Source organism: Aquila chrysaetos, chromosome 26, assembly GCF_900496995.4.
Source record: "Aquila chrysaetos chrysaetos chromosome 26, bAquChr1.4, whole genome shotgun sequence".
In the NCBI taxonomy this organism is placed as follows: domain Eukaryota; kingdom Metazoa; phylum Chordata; class Aves; order Accipitriformes; family Accipitridae; genus Aquila; species Aquila chrysaetos.
Genome location: NC_044029.1, coordinates 16,820,233 through 16,840,838, shown reverse-complemented (window position 1 = coordinate 16,840,838; position 20,606 = coordinate 16,820,233). Strand labels below are relative to the sequence as shown.

General features: G+C 43.1%; 2 protein-coding genes across 2 annotated transcripts in view; both read left to right on the top strand.

Annotated features, from left to right (window-relative positions):
* Positions 1 to 5,051, top strand: part of LEMD3 (LEM domain containing 3) — a 51,487-nt gene extending 46,436 nt beyond the window's left edge. Inside the window, exons 11-13 of the mRNA XM_030002779.1 lie at positions 2,318 to 2,423; positions 2,514 to 2,592; positions 2,844 to 5,051. Coding sequence (XP_029858639.1) covers positions 2,318 to 2,423; positions 2,514 to 2,592; positions 2,844 to 3,007 — 349 coding nt within the window. The 3' untranslated portion in view covers positions 3,008 to 5,051. The remainder of the gene's footprint in view (positions 1 to 2,317; positions 2,424 to 2,513; positions 2,593 to 2,843) is intronic.
* A 960-nt stretch (positions 5,052 to 6,011) lies between these two features.
* Positions 6,012 to 20,606, top strand: part of MSRB3 (methionine sulfoxide reductase B3) — an 86,930-nt gene continuing 72,335 nt past the window's right edge. Inside the window, 2 exon segments of the mRNA XM_030002846.2 lie at positions 6,012 to 6,159; positions 6,161 to 6,247. Of these exon segments, the coding sequence (XP_029858706.2) occupies positions 6,022 to 6,159; positions 6,161 to 6,247 (225 nt within the window). The 5' untranslated portion in view covers positions 6,012 to 6,021.

The following is a 20,606-nucleotide window of genomic DNA, read 5'->3' as shown; positions in this document are numbered from 1 at the left end:
TGATTGAGATTATATGGGCAAATACTGTTTTGATATTTGCCACGGGTGCAAGGTATGCTTAAGAAAATTAAGTTTTTAGCTGCTCTTTTAAGTCAAGCTGTTGTACACTAATGATAAATGACTAAGTACTTTTCAACAATATGCCAGTAGCTGGTAAAAGCAGCCATCCGTAATAGAGGTCTTTTCTCCTGACTCGAGAATCATCTGGGGAATATACCAGTTAATTTTTATTTATCAATGCTAAGTAATCATCTTTCTACTGCCAAAAGTCAGAAAACTTACCTGGACATTGTGAACCCTCAGACCACAGCAGCAGACTTAAACTTGAGTGTATGTTCTCGGCATTTACTGTGCCAGACACAAACCTGTTTTTTAAAATATTGATCTAAGCATTGTTTGGATAAGCCTGTTTCAGTGTTTCTACATCTACCACTAAGTCAGTAAAAAAAGGTTCATAAGGCATGGGTAGCATTCCTGCAAGACTCATGTTGACAGCTAATGGAACATACATGTGCAGGATCAGGGAAGGGCAAGTCATTTGTGTTGGGAGCCTATTTCATTATGGGAGATCCAAGTTAGTTGATAATTCATGATGTTTCATGTCTCAGGTCTGCAAAACACAAAAAGCAGACTAGACTGAGAATGTGCTTCTGCTTGATTTGCAAATGGGAAATGAGCACTTGGCAGTAATGCAGTGATTTCAGTATTTGGGAGAAATACACAGCAGAAAAGATGATTGCCTACTCTTAACAATATGATCTCTTCTTATGGTAGCTGGCTTTCTGCTGATGAATGCATGCTTCTTGAGAAAATTGACATGAGTCCTGGGCTGGGAGGGAATGCACCAAAGTCAAGATTTCACAGAATGATAGAATAGTTTGGGTTGGAGGTGTCCTTTAAAGGTCCTGGCTTTTGCAACTTGGAATGACTTTATTTCCCTAACATCCTGAGCACAGCATGTCATAAAGAAAATACTGTTGTTTACACTGTTAGAGAAGGGGAAGAAGACGACTTGTATACTCCCTTCATTTTGAGCTATCTAGTAAAAAGAAAACACTTTTTTTTCTTCCAACCTGTGTAGGGTGCATCTTCTCCTAACTTTTGCAGGGTTTTAAATTGTAGGTGTTTTCCACTGGAAAGTCTCTCTCCCAGTAGGCACTTCATTTGGATCTTCTTTGCATTCTTGTGTCCCCCTCCCACTTTTGTTTGTTTATATATGATCTGCCTGTGTAAGGGGCATCAACTGGGAAGTCTGATCCTCTAACCAGTCAAGGTCAAATGACAGAAACAAATCTGACATTCCGTGTTGCCAGAGTCCCTCAGGTGTTGTGTTAGTGTCCTGCTCGACAGATTTAAGTAATGTCCATGACCAATTCCCTATGTACATTTATCCCCACCATGTTGTTTTTTTGTTTGGTTGGGTTTTTTTTAATGAATAAGGAGGAAGGTAGATTAAATATTTCAAGAATTTTGGCCTTATGTAGAGAAAACTCTTTAAAACTACCCAGAGCTCATGATAGTATTATTGAAAGAGTAAGTTCATTGTTTTTTGTGTAAAGACTATTCAGGCAGGCTTAAAGGTGTATTAAGGCTGTTGAAATTGTTTTCCCTCGGCTTAGATTTATTGTATTAAGACCAGGTAGTTCCTGCAGTACCTTCACAAAAATACATAGACTTCTGTCTTCTCTAATGATGTACCTAAAGGTTGTTTAGTCTTGACAGTAAAACATTTTTTGTGAAAAGCCCCCCCCCCAAATTGGAATCTGATTTTAACAACTTCTACTTCTGGATCTAGATTGGCATGTAACCTATGGGACAAATGCAGTTTGATGCTTTGTTTGGGATAGTGAATAGCTATTTCGGTGATGAGCATTGTCTGAATAGCTAAAAAGTTCCTTCAGTCTGCTGAAGCCTGACATGTAATGTTGCTTCCGTGGCTGCTGGTAGAGGTGATAGAGCAAAGGGGCAGAGGCCTTTACAGAACAATGGCCAGCCTGTCCCAGCAGCTGAGAGAAGACGAGTTCATGGCTGCTTGCAGTTTCATACAGGAGGGTGATGCCAGGCTGCTGGAAGGGGAGGACAACCCCCTCCCCCAAATACAGATGATTCCTTTTGATTCTTAGGGTTGAACTTTCTAAAGTGGACTGTAGGACCCAATTTACTGACTACTCAAAAGCTAAAGTACTAAATCTGTCCCAAAGGCATTTAACAGAAAATGTCAAGTTACAGAGAAACCAAACTCAGTGGGGAAGGACGAGATTGTTGTGAATGTTTAAAAAAATACTGTGCTTAATTAAATCTTTCATTGTTTGCCTAGGGAAATTGGTGATCACTGGCATCTAGCAATTCAAGAAGCCATCTTGGAGAAATGCAGTGATAATGATGGAATTGTTCATATTGCTGTTGACAAAAATTCACGTGAGGTGACTGTCTTTCTAGTAACATCTTAATGCTTTGTTTATCCTTGTCTGTTGGACTTTAAAAAAACCCCAAACTTCTCTTTCTTAACGCAGGGTTGTGTATATGTCAAGTGTCTCTCTCCAGAGTATGCTGGAAAGGCTTTCAAGGCATTACATGGCTCTTGGTTTGATGGTAAGGAATGGGGGTTTATAACAAAACATGGGTAGAAATGACAGAAGATGGGTGCAGTTGGAGTTCTTTTAAATAGTGAAATGTTTTACATCTAAAGTATTGAGCTGTAACAAAAATAGGATCTTTTTAATAGTCACCACCTGGTAAACTAATTACAGTGTAATGATGTGTTTGTGTGTATTATGTCCTGAAGGAAAATGTAGTAATACTGAACTAGAAGGTTTCTCTTTTCCTATTTCTTTGCCTCATAGGAAAGCTGGTAACGGTAAAATACCTGCGACTAGATCGGTATCATCATCGTTTTCCCCAGGCTCTTACTTGTAACACTCCACTGAAGCCATCAAACAAACACATGAACTCTATGTCACATCTGCGTCTTCGGACAGGCACAACTAATTCTCAGGGAAGTTCCTGAGAAGACTTTCTACAACTGCTAGGACTGTTACTTGCAACAGGAATTTTCCTGTTTGGCTGCCGTCTTCCTTTTTTAGTGCTTTTTGTATGTAATACTTTAATGAATTAAATAAAAGTTTGAACGTTCCAGAAATCTTGTTTCCAAAGGGACTTAGCAATGAGGCAGTAATACTGAGCTGACAAAAAAAGTAAAAGAAAAAAAATTGCTTCAGGAAGTTTTCCGGGGCTATAGTAAACCAATGCATTTAAGTTTTGCATGAGGAATACCGAATTCATTATACATTTGCAGATGTGGTGACTGTATTTTTGCACCAAGAAGTGTTTTTGATAATACAAAAGCATGGAGAAAAGATGACTTCCTGTATTTCCATAGTTTCCTGTGAAATAATCTTGTGGGTATTTTGTAACAAACAACCTACAGTTCCTGATGGTGAATAAGTTAAAATTTCTTTTTCAGTCAATATTAGTTTTTTGTTGCTGTATAAGAATCTTTTTCTGCAGCTTAGGGTATGGGGAAAGTTTAATCTGGCATTAGTGGTTGCGTATAAGTGTGAGGGAAAACAAACTGAATGCGGATGTACTGGGTTTTGTATATAAATGTAAATGCTGGTGGTGGCAAAAATGGTTGTGTTCTGTGAGGATGTCTGCATTGAAGCAGTGAATAAGCTTCCTATTTTATTCAAAACCTAATGTTTTATATGGTTTTGGCTGTACCATGACAAGAGGCCAAATACCTTAAAAGTGTTAGATACAGGTTAAATATCTTTTGTAGGTTTTATATTAAAATACCTGACTATGATTTTTGTGAAAGGTCTGATACCAATTGTAATGAATTCAAATTTGTGAGCAATAAAGAAGCAATTGGCAGATACTGGAAAAATATTTTGTGAAAAGCTGTATTTATTATTACAATTGCCAGGGCTGTGACAAAATACCATTGGGATTAAGTGACTTTCCCAATATGTTATAACTTGTTTTAATGAACGAGTTACCTGTTAAAATTTTAAAAGGTACATACTTCCTTGCAACAATTTTGGCTGATGCAAACAAGAAGTACAGCTGACAGTAAATCTTGTGATTCCAAGCTTGTAAATTTACTAACATTTACCTAGAAGTACAAAATTGTTGCTGAGAAGCTTAGTTGCAAATCTAAGATTATTGGCTTTACTAATCCCCACTTCTACAACAATTTTATCTAATTATCCAGCTGAACGTCCTGTAGGAGGTGAGACTGGAAGCACACCAGTCCCACAAATTTTACTGAAACTCACTTTACTTTGTAGATATGATGGATTTGCAGCATGAACTTGCACAAATAATGCACGTTTTTCTTATGGTTAAGTAAACATGATGCACACTATTCTGCAACAGAAAATCCTATTGTGCCTTACCTTTGTGCTTTTGTGGGCACCATGTTTATTATTGGAGAGTTTGTTAACTGAAAAATTTTAAATCCTCAGTTTTATGTCTCAGATGCTAATGAATGAGTATATATAATATATAATCAGCCATGCAGAATTCTACTTACCAAGGACAAGTACATATTTTTGATGGGTAAGTAGATTATGCCAGGTCTGGTAGATTTTGATGAGTTTTACTATATACATATATGTATATGTATAATATACATGTATATGTATTATATATATGTATATAAACTAATTTTGTTGTATTTGATGTGCATCATAGTGATTTGTTAACCTGACCTTAGTGACCCCATCTTGTGACCTGTTGCAAGAGTGAATGTAAAAATAGTTGTGGCATTTTAAAAGGTCGCCTCGATGCAAATGCATCTATCTTGCTTCTAAACTATATTTCTTGTAAACACTGTACATTTTATTATTGTAATATGTACTATTATGCAGCTTACTTTACCTTAAACTGTTAAGTTGACCAATATCCCTTCCTGCAAGACAGATGGGAATGTGTGTAATACCTGAACATTTGAGAAAAATCAGATGTTTGTTGTAATTTGTCACCCTGTCCTGTAAAAACAAACAAAAAACCAAACCAAACTCGAATTAAAGGTTTATTAGGGGTTTTTATACGCGTCTCACCTTCTAGATATTTGGCTGTCTCTTTGACTGGAATACTTGTTTCATCAGGGGAGTGAGGGGGGAGGTTAATTAATCATAGCCACCTAACGTTTCGTGTGTGTTAGGATTTCAAGCGGAACAGGTGTGGCTGCGAGCTGAAATACCCAACGGAGCATCCCTGAAGCGTCTGTCCCAGGGCCTGCGGAGGAGGCAGAGGTGAAGAGTCTTAGCCGTGTGTTTTCAGCTCGTTTCTTGTATTTCGAGTCCTCAGAGGGACTTTGACAGGCTAACAGAAGACAGAGGCTCTTATTCTGTTATTACATTTATATTACGCTGTTTTAAAATGGTTTCAGTGATGATTTGTACGGAAGGGTGGGGGGGCGGGAGGACCCAAGGAGGGTCTGTATGTCTGTTACTTACATGCCTTTGCCCAGCTCGCTTTTGGCCCCGCCCCGGGCGGGGGGGACTTTAGCTGCATTTTTTTTTTTTTTTTTTTTAAAGATGTGCAAGGTGGGCGTTAAGAGCTGCCTTAATTTCTGTGCCTGTGACGAAGTCCGTCATTCACTCGCCTTCTGGCCGCCGGCCGCGGCCCGCTGCCATGGGGGCGGCGGCGGCTCCCGCCAGGCTGACACCCCCGAAACCACCCCCGCCACCCCGCGGTGGGTCCGGGCGGCGGGGGGCCGTCTCCTCTCGGGCAGGGGAGCCGGGGCCGTGCTCCCTCGGAACAGCAGGAGCGTTATTTGTGAGAAGGCGAGAAGCTGCTCGGCTGGCCTTTCCCCAGCGCACCCCTTCAAGTGAAGGACAGCGCGCTCCGGGCCCGCCGCGGGGACGGGACGGGACGGGGTCCCGGCCCTCGCTGCCGGGGCCCGGGCCGCCCCCCCCCCGCAGCGGCGCCGGGGTCGGCCGCCCGCCCGCTCTGCGGGGCCGGGCCGTGGGGGGCGGCGGGTGTCGTCGTCCGTCCCCCCCCCCCCCCGGCTCCATGTTCATATTTGGCCTCGGCCGCCGGTGCCCAGGAATTTCCCGTCATGCTCCCCGGGCGGCGGGCCCGTCACTGCGGTCCCGGGGGGCGGGCGGGGGGGGCCGGGGCCGCTCGCTCGCTCGCTCCCTCGGGCCTCTCCTCATGCGCGCTGCGCCGCCGCCTTTGCCTTTGCCGCCGCTCCTCTCCGCGCTCTGCCTGGCGCTGGCGGCCGCCGCAGGAGCCGCAGGTAGGAGCCGCGGCGGGCAGCTGCCCCTCCGCCGGCCGCCGCGCCGCGGGGAGGGCGGGCCGGGGGGCTGCGGCGGGGGCGAGGGGAGGAGCGGCCGCGGCGGCGCGGGGGGCCGGGCCGCACCTGCCGGGGCCGCGGCGGGGGCGAGGAGCGGGTCCCGGCTGAGGGCCCCCCCCCCCCCGCCTCCCGCCTGCCCGGGCCCTGCCGGCGGCTGGGGCCGGTGCTCGGGGCGATCCCCCTCGCACGGAGCGAGCCCCTGAGAGGGGTCGCCAGCCCTCCGGCCCGGCCCGGCCCGGCCGCCGCGGCGTCCCTGCGGCCGCCGCAGCGGCTGAAGCGCGGGGACCCCGGGCTCCGGGTGTCCTTGGGTGCAGCCGCCGCTTCGGGCTCGGAGACGAGGTAAATAGTTTCTGGGAGGTACAGCAAAAAGAGCTGGCGTGGTGAGGCAGCGCTTGTCCGGGTGCGTGATCAGGTCGGCTCCGCTGCGGTCGCCTGCTCGGTAAATTGTGCTTCGTTGGTCAAAAAAGGAGCTTAAACTTCACACGGGCTTTCAGAATTTGGTCGCTTTTCTGGAAGGGAGCGCAGTGTGCTCGCTTGATGGGTTGGTTTTGTGTTACGCTACTGACAAACGTAGCCGATGCGAAGAACGAAGTATAATTCGTTTCTTACTGTCCCCTCTCCAAGTTAATGTAGCTGTACTTGGTGCGTCTTCGTATTCCTGGAAATAGAAATGAGACTCAGTTGAGCTTCCTGTAATATTTGACAAACCTGCTATAAATGCTGGCTTTTCTGCTCAAGCTGAAATTCAGTCATCGTCCCCTCAGCTTAAAGACTGTCTGAAGGCGCTGTGATCTTAAATAGGGCTAACTGTTTATTAAAAATGCCAAATCTAATGATGGGTATCTACAGGTAAGGCAAGATGCCTACTGTTACCCAGCGATGAAAGTCAGATCTCTGTAAGAGTTCTGGCCTTAAACACAGCTTTTAGGAAAGTAGAGCGCCTTACATTATATATTCTAAGCTTCCCATTGTTACTATCAAAGTGGTTCTGAAACTTGGCTCTCTCAAAAGATAGATGTCAGAATGAGATATCTGCAGTAGGCAGATACCTTTGTCATACCGATATGGCTTGTTTATGGCAAGCGGTCTGTAAATGGAAGAGCCAGCTCCACTCCCACTATGGCACAGTGCCATTCCTCTGAATCCAGTGTTTAATGCTTAGAATTTGTCCTGTTTATGTTCTTGCCCTCGCTGAATTAACACAAGTGCTTGCCGTCTTCTTTGCTGATGATTCCCAACTTTTTATTGCACTGCTGCATGCCTTTGCAGTTCGTCATGATTCCTCGTCTGCCAAATTTGGTTGGTAACAGTGCCCTTTAGGTCTGATTCTGGAAGTAGTTTCCATGTGGCTTGTCATCTTAATCAGATGTTTGCTCATAGTTTCTAAAAGAATTGCCTGCTTTGCTGTAGACATGGCTTATTTTAGAACAGTATCTCTTAATTGTCTTTTAAATTTTACATAGGGAATTACATATGGTGAATAGCTTAACCAGAGTTACTAAATACTCCTGGAATTCTGAGATGAAAGAAGGTGGGTTTTTTTGGTTTTGGTTTTTTTTTTAAATCAAGTTCTGCACTGATTTCTCAAAACCACTGAAGTTAGTGGAGTTAAGCCATATATAGCTGAGTCCAGAATGTGGTTGGTTCGTCCTTTTCCTGTCTGACGTTCCTTGGATCTTTATAACAGACATTTGAAAAGATCTTTTAGGAGGAAAAAAGAATTCTATTTCTCCCCCAAAAGCACAGTCTTTAAAAATAGCGCCTTTGTATATGGGGTAATGTTTCTATATTCGGTAGCAAAGCCATATGAAGCAGTTGATCCTAGACAAAAATAAAATCTTTTGACTGAATGACCTTGCTTATTTTTCCAAGTGGTGGTAGTTATATGCTCTCACAGCCATTTGGTTAATACAAATTTTTATTTTTGTACGTACCATAAGAATTCCTTACAGCTGTTCGATAAGGGAAACTTGCACACAAGGAAGATATTTGGTCCTTTGCCCTGATGTTTATGAAGGTATGGGAGGATCTTGTTTACCTACTCACGTTTTGTCAGCTTTGTAAGATGATACTTGTTTCTCTATCATTGGAGGTCCAGCCTATTTATTACATTAGAAATGCTAGAAAATGAAATTTCCCTTTTAGGTGCATTGTTAAAGGTTCTTTTGTTACTTATTTTAAAAGATGGAGGAATAGGAGGATGAAGGGGGAGAGAAGAGATCGCTCTGTTAAGCATTTAATCTTCTTAGCCAGAAGGTTAAGAAGTCTGCCTGTCTGCATCTGACTGGCATCGCTACAAGCCAGCGATGCAGTAAAGCCATGCAATTTTGAGATGGCTCTGTTGAGCTGCATAATTAAAGTGAGTGCGTCCTCATTACAGAGCAATTCCTAAGCTACACGCAACTTTATATTAGTCATAGGTAGGGAATATGACCCTCTTTTCCCCTTTCTATTCTTTTTCTTTTTTCATTAAAAGCTGCAGTTTCGGCAGCACTCGGGCTATGAACTTAAGCTGTGGAGGCTTTAGCTGATGGGAAAGTGGGATAAACTATCAGCCTAATTACAGCTTGGTATAGCCCTGATTTGTTTAAGGGTTCCTTTAGCCAAAAGACCCCCAGAAAAATGGACCCTCAAATTCCTGGTGTATTTATGACGGTGTGTTTAGGAATTACTGTAGAATAAAGTCGGGTATGGATTTATCTTTCCCTGAATAACTCTGAAGTTGGTATGCTTATTTTGGAACAGACTCCAAGGCTAGATGGAAATAGGGTGTTTCTTGCTCTGGAATAATCGTGTCCATACATGGAGTTACTTGGAGGCTACTTTCTCGACACAAGCCAGAGGTCTTTAAAACATAACAATAAAAAACCTGCAAGCTTTTGGGGCATTTTTTTTTTTAGTGTCTCATAGAGTAAGAAGTGGCTACAGGTTAACTTCCCCTTCCCTCACTCTTGTGGCTTCTGTAGGATTGTATTATTATGGTTTTGGGTGCTTCATTTGTCTCAGAAGTATCTTAGGTTCTCAGTAAACTATTAATATGTACTAGATTAAAAAAAAAAAAAAAGGCACAAAACTAAAGATTTAAGTCGTCAGCTGTGGAACTTGTGAATATATAACCAACTAGCAGTGTTTTAGAAGTAATTTCCAACCAAGCACTTAAGAAAAGGAAGGGAGCACGTATTGCATCATTAACTTCTACCAGAAGATGAAGAATGTCATTCTGGGTTTTAACAGGGATTTTTGTGTCCTTAATCTGTGAAGATGGTGATCCTTATGTTTTCTCTGAAAATAGGGTAGTAGAATTCTTTGGGAACCCCATTTGTGGTGAGGTAATTGGAAATTATAATTTATCTGCTTAGCTCCAGCCTTCTGGTTCTCATTTAGCAACCTCAGTTCCAATAGCATTATCTGAAAACCGCACGGTCTAGCAACTGGTCCTGGGAATAAAGAGGCTTTTCTCAGTAAGGACTTCAAGACCTGAGGAATTGAACGATACTGGCCCAAAACAGGCAAGAACAATGCTTAAACTTCTAAGGTGCTAACGTGGTTTTGCTGTCTTCATGGACTTAAGTTATAGTTTAGCATTGTTTTGTGATATGATTAATAGCATAAGTACTTCCTTATTTAGGCTGAGCGGTGGAAATTATCGTTCCAGTAAGTTTTGCATTTAAACATGTTTCAGCTTTTGAGTGTTGCACAGACAAAAGTCTAAGGACGGGACTTCTTTAGAGCTCCCCAGTTAGCTCTTTCCTTTCAGTAGAAGCATCTGAACATCGGGATTGATGATTTCCTTGAAATGTGGGCACAGCTCAGCAAAACGTACATAGCGTGCTAAGGCATCGTTTTGTTGGGAAGTGTCACCACATCCAAGAAATCTTACGAGTAACATCATGCATGGCATTTGGAAGTATTTCCCCAGGGGTCTCTTTAACTCTGCGTTCTTCCAAACAGGGACAACGCCTTCGCGTTTCACCTGACGGAAAACAAATCCCTACTACCAAGGAATAACAATAGTGCTGATGGAAAGTAGCTGCCAAATGCCACCACTTTCACTCTGACCGCACAATGAAAATGGAAAAAAAAAATCAACACAAGGAACCTTAGCAGCTTCCTGGGGAAGTGATCCGTGCCAGTCGTCGCCAAAAGGAAACGGCCCCGAGAGCGTTCGGTCTGGCTGAGGGATTGCCCTGTTCTCGTTCCCCTCTGTTCCCCGTGTGCGGTTCTCGGGGAAATCCGCAGGCGAGGCGGTGCCTCCGGCCGCACGCGCCGAGAGCGTAGGTGGTTTGAACCACCTCGAGGACCTGTGTGGCGGGCGGCTGGGGCGAGAGCCGCCTGGATGCAGTTCATGCAGTTCAGTTCGTGCAGCGGGTTTTGATAGCGTAGTGAGCCTGGCTGTGGGTCTCCTGCAACTGGTTCACGAGCAGGCATTGGTTTGATACAAAGTTACAGTACTCACTCAAATCGGCTAAGAAAAATGGGTAACTTTGTACAAGGAGGCTTTGCTGCCTGGGTCAGATTGTCACCATCCTGCTGCTGGGAAGAAGCTTGATACTAAACATGAAGCCAGTGCAAATCTCTCCTTACGTGTCCTGATGATGAGCAGTCACGACTTGCACCCAGTTCAAGCTGAATTTGTACTAGTGAGTGATCCAGCAGCGCACTGATCCAGTCTTAATGATGCTGAAATCAAAGCTTGCAGATCAGGTTGGTTAGGCTTCTGCTCCTTCACGCCAATGGCACTGTCAGTAGCCATGGCATGAGTTTGAGGGAGAGAAGGGAGTAAGACACAACAGACGCGTAGGCTGCCAGCTCAGGGACAGGCAGAAGAGTTGAGGTGGATCAGCCAACTGTGTGAAGTTAAAGCCCTGAGATGCAAATTCAGAAACTCCACAAATAAAGTGATTTGGGTTTTCTATAGCTTTATCATCTCTGCTTTCGAATGGCTGAAGAAAATCTACCCCGTTGGTCAAAGCCTAGTATCTAACTGCTTGCTGTGGGAACTGTACTTCTAGACTGTATCCTCGTTTTTTCCTGGTTTTTTTTTTTTAGGATTAAAATCAGTGTTTCATTAGGTCTTTTGTATATACAGTGGAAAAATACCCTGTGCTGACAGCAAACCTTTTAACATCTCTTTTTGTAAGAGAAACCAAATTGTCTGTGTACATATTTGTTCTGTGTGCTCCTGCTGTAACTTAAAACAAAGCACATGTAAGGGACAAACAAGATCTCCACCGACCTGTGTAGCAAATTAGTGGCTTACTCAAGGAGGGACCCGCTGGATGCTGCTGGCTTCTAATCTTCTGCAGAACCTGTCATCCCTCATCCAAAACCACAAGGCAGCTTTGCTGCTTGCCTCTGAACTTGAGAGAGGTGTTGGATTGTACCAAACTATTTTAGTGGCTGTTGAACTGTGCTGGGAAGGATTACAGCAGATACTTTGCAAGACCCTAAGACTTTGCCCGTGAAGTCCTTTAAAATGTGAAATACAGTAGCTGTCTGGCACAAAACAAGCCTTTTTTGTTGCTCTGTCACGTATGAATTACATAATAGTACATTTTTATCTAGCGACAGTCAAGTAATAACTATGACAGTAATACAGACAGAGTAATAGCTGAGTGATGTAATGCTATTTAAGACAAGATGCAGGTTTTCAGAGCATTATCCTATCTCCACAGTCAGTGTTGTAGACTAAACAAACGAAGTCCTTAAAAATTTTTTGTGGGGATTTGGTTTTCTGAACCACTCTTTTTATATTTCTCCTCTGGACTTTCCTCAATTGTCTCTGTCCTGTGCCCCAAACCAGCAGGGTATTCCAGCTGATACCTCACTGCTGCTGAGGAAAGCAGATTTCTTCCCCAGCCCCTGCTATTATGTATTGTGCTTCTCTTTGTAATAAACTCCAGATTGTCATTTGCTTTTTTTTTTTTTTTTTAATAGTTTCACATTGTTGGCTCAATTTATTGTCACTGTAACCTTGACATCCTTTTCTGCAGTACTGCTGCTGCTCTGGTATTCTTCCTTTTGGTTTTGTGCATTTGAGGATTTCTTTTAAAGTCCAAATGTGGTTCTTAGTACTTGGCTGTATTGAATTTCATCTTACTGATTTTTGACCATTTCTCCAGTTTATTAAGACCATCTTGAGTTCTGCTCAGCTCTTCAGAGTGCTTCCCACTCCTTGCAGGTTGGTGTCTCTCCAGTTTTAGTTAAGACTCCTTGCTGGGTTTTGACCTTAGTCAGTAGGAGAAGTGCTGAACAAGTGTGTTTTTTCAAGCAGCTCTGCACCCATGTTACAGGACCTTGATCCAGAAGGAGGGTGCTTTTCCAGTTTGCTCTGTCAAAAAGTATTTTATATTTGAGATTGGTTGGATTTACTGTTTTCCTCCTGCCTGCAGAATAGAAGGAAAGAAGGAAAGTACGTTGGTTGATGAGGTTAGATTTTGGCAAGTCCGTCCTGGCGGCTTACTGCTTTCTAATTTTCAGTTGCCTACTGTAATTTGTTTAGTTGTCAAACTAAACTGATTGTTCAGTAATTTGTTTCAAAAGCTTTCTGGGTGTTGAAGGTAGGCTTATAGCCATGTAGTTCACCAATCGGTCTTTTCTCCCTTTTTAAAAATGGACATTGTCAGCTTATTCCTGAGCTTTTGGAAAGGCCAGAGCCTTTCAAAAATCCTCCAAGGTGCTTGCTCTTTTCTGAACGATTGCCCCAGCTTGTTTCCCAATTACTGTAGGATAGATTTCCTAACCTGTCAGAGGAGGAAGAGCAACCCCAGACAAAGGTTGCAGACGCACAAGATAGCTCCGTCATCCAGGAATACAGCGATTCAATGTTAGTATGCCTAATTTCTGATAGTCTCATATTTATCCAGCTAAAGCACCTGAAGTGAGTTCCTAAGAGTCAGTAGGAAAGCTTGATAGATTTTGATAAAGTGCTCTCTCAAAAGAAAATGCAGCTTCAGCAGCTTCATTGACAAGATAGTTCATTCCAGAGCCAAGTGACTGTCGTGCTCCACTGACAACGTGCATACAGAGGACTGTCTGTGCAACAGATTTCAATGGTTTGAAATTAGTCACTGCAGCTGCTTCAGATGATTACCTCTGCTGTTTCTTAAAAAAAAATCACTCAAATACACTGCCATTGAAGGTCATCTGGGCAGTCAACCTGTTTCCAACCAGATAATCTGTTGTGTGTGTTGCTTTCTTTGTATTGAGTTACAAATAGCGAAATTTGCAGATGGGCTTAACTGATCATAGTGTATGGTTTATTAATTTTCTTACTTGTTTTGCATAGCAACTACATAAAATTTCCAAACATCTAGCTAAGTTCTGTCTGTGAATATCTAAGTACATACATAAATGTAAGAGAGTGAGAATCTTTCTGCACATACATACCAATGCTATAAAAATACCAAACAAATATATCAGAATTCTAACCAGTAATTCCCGTTTCAAAAAACCTTAAGGTGGACATAGAGCTGGTACGTCCTTTGTCGTTTCATTTGGATAAAGGGTGCTGAAGGCTTGCATGCTCAGCACTGAGATGCGCTGAAGCAAACTGTGGGAGGAGAACGGTCCTGAGCTGGGGACTGAGGATGCCGTGGGGGCATGGCTGAGTCGCTGAGGAATTTCTGATGTGTCAGTGAGTGGTGTGAAATGTCAGGACCAAGAGGGGAAAGAGGGACTCACGATGTTTTAAGCGGAGGATTTCCTTTTTTGGAGCGCGACTCCAAGTAGGACAGAAACAAACTGCATTTTGGGGCAAGGCTTAATGAAGTTCCTGACAGCAGGCTTCAGTGGGGGGGGGGCTGCCTGCGGGTGCAGTGCTGCTGCCTCTGCTGAAAGAAGTGGAACAGATGTCACTTTTAAGAACAGATGATGCAGAGAAAACCTTCAAATTTATCTTAGAATATTGATCCAGATGGGAAGCTGAACTACGAAGCCTTGAAACTAGCAAAAGGCCGAGGGAAGAGGAGAACGAACTTGGTGGCTGCATTGTTCCCCCTGGGACCCTCCAAACGAGACGAGCTGAACTGAGCGGTGTGCCTACCCCGTGAGCCAGCTGCACCGGCTCGGGCAGCCCTGGCATGAGCGTCTGGGGGGGCTCCGCGCAGGATGGCTGCCAGCCCTGGCGTGAGCGTCTGGGGGGGCTCCGCGCGGGATGGCTGCCAGCCCTGGCGTGAGCGTCTGGGGGGGCTCCGCGCGGGATGGCTGCCAGCCCTGGCGTGAGCGTCTGGGGGGGCTCCGCGCGGGATGGCTGCCAGCCCTGGCGTGAGCGTCTGGGGGGGCTCCGCGCGGGATGGCTGCCAGCCCTGGCGTGAGCGTCTGGGGGGGCTCCGCGCGGGATGGCTGCCAGCCCTGGCGTGAGCGTCTGGGGGGGCTCCGCGCGGGGCTGCTGCCAGCGCTGGTGTGAGCAGGCAGGCAGCATCGCCCCTGCCCGCAGGTGGCTCACGGCCGAGGCCGTGGGAGCTGACCCTGGTGATAACTCCAGTATTAGCCCTGCTGTATGCTTGCTCTAACAGAGCAGGAGAAAATATTTATTTTTTTCTTTCCAAAGGTAAGTACTTTTCGCTGTGCAGAAAGGTTTTGCGTGGTTACCGTTGGCTGCAAGTCTAGCTGGTGGGTATAGGATGGGTATTTTTGTCTTTTGCATGTATTTAGGGCTGGGAAATATGGACTGAAAAAAATATAAGTTTAATAAATATCTTCAGTCAATTAAAAGAGGTGGAAGAGACACCGCATTCTGGACACTTGAGGGAGAATTAAAGAGCAGGGAAATAGTCAAAGCAGGTTTTAAAGTAATATATTTAGCTAGAATTACTACTACTTTTGTTCATGAATTGAAAAATAGCTTTAGGATGCCTAGAGGTGCAGGTGCTTGTGTACACATCCAGTGTAAATATATTTAGCTAATTAAAAAAAAAATGCTATGTTTGTGCATTTTTTAACTGCACTGGAATGAAAATAGGAATTCAGCTCACACAGATTCCAAGTAACATTTTTCATTGAAAAAAAGTTTGCCTTTGGACATTTTCTCTTCTAAGAAGGAAAAAGAGTCCTAAATAAATGTTTTTATCCCTGTAATTACCTAAATACAGGTAGATGTACATATAATCCTGGTTATTAAATAGTGGCAGAAAATTTCTTGTAAAGTTATATATTTTTTGCTAATCAACTTACTTAATTATAGCCTAACCAAGTGAAGATTCGTTTTAAGAAAATGGTGTTACAGAAATTTAAATAAAAGTATTTGTTAAATTAATCTACCTTGGACAGTGGTTTAAAATCAAATAACCTTTATGTTTTAATCAAATTAATTGCTGTTAGGATAGAAATAGTTTTCATTGCTCTCTCACTTTTCAGTCATTGACATTAAGTATTAGCTCATCTGATTGTACTGTAAGTTCAAAGAATATTTAAAGTGTAAAGATAAATACTCTTATTTGCTGTAGTGCCTTCTCACTTCTATTCATAAAAATAAAAGTACATCTCTGACTAGGGAAGACTTAGGAGTTTCTGTTTTACTCGACGGAATTTTATTTTGGTATGGATTAGATGCTCTTTTTTTTTTTCAACTGCATAAAGGTTCTTTGGTTTTAGGATGGTTAATGTTACAGTGTGTGAGCCATTCTTTTATGGTTTTTGTGCAGTATCAGAATTTTTTCATGCTGTAATTTTTTAAACTATTTTTGGATAAAAGGCTGAGGTTTTCTTGTATATTCATAAGGTTGCTCTGCATACCATCATGACACAGTCTGTATGATCAAAGGTGCATTTTTAAAGAGTGCTTTTATTCTGTTGACATATGCATAGACTTCTGTGTGCTGAGGATGTTATTTGAAGGATGTTGCTTGAAGGAGAACTCAAGAGACTGTGTAGTATCTAATTTTACGAAAGGGAGATGGCTCCTCTCTGTGGTGATGAGCGGTATTGGCTTTTAGGGAAAGCCACGTAGAAAATTTCCATGTAAGGGAGACTGCTGGGGAGAGATTGGCAGCTATGATGTCTTTAACTCGAAATGCTTTGCTAGTAGCTGGGATGATAAAAAAAGAAACAACCAAGCTGAATTGGCCTGAAATGCAGTTGTGCTAGCTAACAGAGAGATCATAACTAAATTTTATAAACCCCATGCTTTACTTACAAGCTTTTTCACGAAGTATGAGATGGTGCTCAGGTCTGGTTCACAGTCTGATCTGAAAATTATATTTTCTTGTGTAGTAAACTATAAAAATACAGGGAGATAATTCAGCTTTCACGTGGTTTGTGCCGAAGAATTGAATGCTGAATGAAATGACACAGGCTGATGTCTGGGTAGGATGTGGGTCTATGTGTGTCTTTTGCACTAGAGGTTTATTTTTCTCGTAGGATGCGTGGTGTTTATAGGCACATTATGTGCGTATACATGTAGATAAATATTAGCACCAACCACTTTTTCAATTAAAAGAGTTTTAAATATCTTAAAAATCTGCTGGCCATAGACTTACTGATTATTTGTTGGTAATTTCCTATATACAATGTAATAACTCCATGGCATCTGATCCTGCATTGAGGATGCTTTAGTCTGCTGCTGTGGCAGGGAGCGTTGTTTCTTTGGGGTTTTTTATTCCCTGGTACAGGTTTTACTCTGAGAGCTCATGAAATCAGAAGCCAAAGCAACGGCTGAAATCACAACTGTTTTTAGCTCTGATGTGTTCAGGGTCCTTGTCTCCTTCAGTGGACTACTAAGTGTCATTTCTACATTTACTACATAGTGCCTCATAAAAGAGGGTCATCAAATTTAACTCATCTGTGATGCTTCAGGATTCAGCTTCTCCGTGCAGAAGTGACAGCTTCCTTCACACCTCCTGCCCCGCAGCCCATCTGTGCTGTGCGGGACAGGAGTGCACTCTCAGCAAACCACTGCAGGGCTGGTTTTCCTTTCTCTGATTTTAGGAATGAGTGAGGCAGTGCTCTTTTCAAAAGAATGTACTTTTTTGATGTTTAAGGTTGGAAGTCCTGCTAAGTTATACCAGTTCTCAGCTGGAGGCTTTCTCTTTGCTTCATTTTTGTAAGATATTCTACCTAAAAGAAACGGCTCGTATCATGTGTCTATTGCGTATCATCACCCAGGCAAATAACCTTCGTAAGCTGAGGAGGAAGTCTGCTGAGTTACAGAGCACTGTGTAACACAATTTAAAAGAACTCCTATTCCAAATGATATATTTGTTTAATCTTCAAAATTAGTCCTTTTTTTCTTTGACAAGTGAAAACTTGTACAAAGTTGTTTCAGAAAAGCAGGATAGAAATACCCGTTGAAGGGCTTTTGTTCACTGCTAAAAAAGAAAGGTGTATTTCACATTCTGGTAAATGAGACATGGGATTTGTCCTGAATTAAAAATAGAGAGAATAGAAAGCTTGTTAGCCCTGCTGTGTTCATAAGCTTGACAAGGCAAATATTGGTGGAGAGGGAGGGCTATCCTCTTGTGTAGCTCTATCCACAGCAGTAACCCAGAATTTTTTAAACTTTGTTTTTTTCTTTTAGTACTGGAAATGAATTCTTTATTGGTGAGCAACGCAAAAAGCTTTCAGGCTTGCCAGTAGGAATTGTTAAATTAAAAGGTTATTTCCAGAACACTTGTATCTCATCATCTGAGCACCAGAAGCAATTAATTCTTTACCACCGCACTGGAGAGGACTGCCTGGAATGGAAAAGATTAGGTATTTTTCAAGATGTTGAAAGGATTGTGATTCTCAGAAAAGACCCATTTAAGAATAGTTTATGACCATTGTAGTTATAAAGTCACTGCCGTAAAAGGAATGTGCTGTATGTTGGCAGCCTACCAAGTCCAGGAAAATGAAAGTGCAGCTCAGTGCTATTTTAGTGCATCAGATCTGGGAGGAGCAGGAATGGAGGGGGGGGGAAATCCCAATTGACCTGTATTTACTCTCCTTTGGGAAGTATTGCCAGTCATAACTATTGGGAAACAATCTGCAAATGACAGATGTGTGAGCGCTTGCAAGGCTCAGAGACTCTCTGGTTTCTGCCCTTACCCAAGGATCCTCTTTTGTCCCAGGCTTGGGGACTCCTTACTTGTCTAGTCTCTTCCACTCCTTGGGGTCTGTCTGCTTTTTCTTGTCTCTTTGCAATTCCACTTTTCCCATTTCATCTGTTGCCCACAAGGCTTGCAGTGTCTTGTCTCTACACTAATGAAATCTCCTTCCATTTTACAGCCCTCCCTTAAAGACCAAGCCAGAGTCCCTTGAGCAAGGACCCTCTTAACTTTTGTATTACTTAAAGGAGAATTAATTAACTCCCTCCTCCCCTTGTACTCAGTCTAGCACGGATGTCCTCTTCATCCCCACTGTATGAGGCCATGTCCTTTGGCTCTTCAGGGGGGACTGGTACCACTGTCCTGCGGTGTGCAAATGTTAAGTAGCAAAATAAGGAGAATTGAGCCTCGCAGTTCTCTCCTGCATGGGAGCAGTTGCAGAACAGGGAGGCATTAATGCGCTTTTCCCCTTCTCACTTGTCAGGAGGGTACAACCTTCAAAAAACTCTTTGTTTTGATTATCCTCTCATGTCTCGGACCTTTTTAATTTGGTCCCTGGACACACCTCTGGGCTTTAGTTACACCAGCACACCAGCCTCTTTGTTGCCAAACTGGTTTTTCACTAGCTGGAGAGGGGAGCAATGCAGTGGCCAGTTCAGCATACAAAAAGGGGTGTTCCTGTAAGGGATTGTGAGCTTCCCATCTTTGGCAGCTGATGCTAGAGAGAGTGTTAGCTCAGTTTGGTAACTAAATGAAAATTAAATGTAGCTTTTTGTTCTCTGCTCAGATGTAGTGTTTTATAAGTTTAAATCATTTTTCTCTTCTGGATAACCATTCTAATACAAATGCAAACTCACAGGCATATGGAGCCCTACCCCCTTACTTAGCATATTTTTTTCTCAACAATTGAATTCAATGAAATTACCCCAAATTGTGTGCAACAGTTTCAGAATCTGGTTTATTTTCCAAGATTTTAATGGTTATTTTATTGGAAAGATAATCGGTTTAGCCGGCACAATAATCTAAAATCTATTGCGGGAATCTCATCCCTCTTAGACGGAGGAGCAAAGTCTGGGTAATAAAGCTCAGACTAAAGGCTGCACTCCTAAAGAGATCTCTGGTTCACCTCAGTGGGAAACTTAGAAGCAGCCTAAGGATGGCGCGTGGAGGGTGGTTAGTCCCTAAGGCTTTGCTTGTCACTGTGTGTCACAGAGTGGGACTCAGGGTGAGCACGTGAGAATACACGTTCCTGCTACAGGGAGAGCAGTGCTTCCGTGCTGCCTGATCCTTCCTCGTCTTCTTCTCCTGCTTGCTTCTATTCCTTTGTCTGATCTCAAGCTGTAGACTTTTCTTCTTCCTTCCCTACTCCAGCTGTTAAAATGATGAATATAGAAGATACTGCCACTGAAGCTTCCCAGCTAGAATATGAAGAAGATGCATCAGTAACGTTAATAGGCTGGGCCGTATTGCCCCATTTCACAGGAGAAGGGGGTCTGGCCTGTGGGCACCGTGAGGAAGCGGTGGCACCGGGGGGGCCTCCTGCACCCCTCGAGCTTGAGCAGCCTCGGCGTGTGCCATGCTCGGTGTGCCTGGGCAGGCGTGTGCCACCTCCCGCCCTGCTTGCTCTGCGGGCACAGGGACAACCGCTATAGTTTGTGTTGTGAACATTGAATATACTCCTCAGTTAAGCACTTTTCTGTTTCCTCTGCAAATGATCATTCCAGTAAGTAAGGGCCATTAAAATATCTGTAGCTGGATCTGACAGTATCCTAAAGCGTATGCTAGCCAAACTGGTATTTGAAAATCTCTTATGTGTTGGACTGCGTGTTCTGTATTGCAGAAGTGTTTTAGGTTTGAGTTTCTATGATAAATCCACTCAGTTGCTATGGGAAGGGTTTAAGAACAAAATCCAGCATAAGAGAATGTGTAAAATTCAAGAAAGCAAAAAGGATTTGAGCTTCACTGTTTAGGCTCCTTTCTAATGGTAGTACTAACTTCAAGTTTAAAGCTTGACATTTCCTGGTTTTTCACTCAAATATTACGAGGTATGGCAGTAATTACCTCTTTTATCAGGGCACAATGTAAACTTCCTAAAAGTAGACTGGATTGCCATTCAGTTTGCTCATTCCAGCACAAACAGCTATGGAGAGCATGCTTTAATTGCGAGTGTTAAAAGTGAAGTGGGAATTCAGGTCTAATACTTCTGATTTCTGTGGCTGTAACTGAGAAGCTAGTATTGTATGAGGGGGAAAAAGTATATGCAGACAAGCATGCAAGTT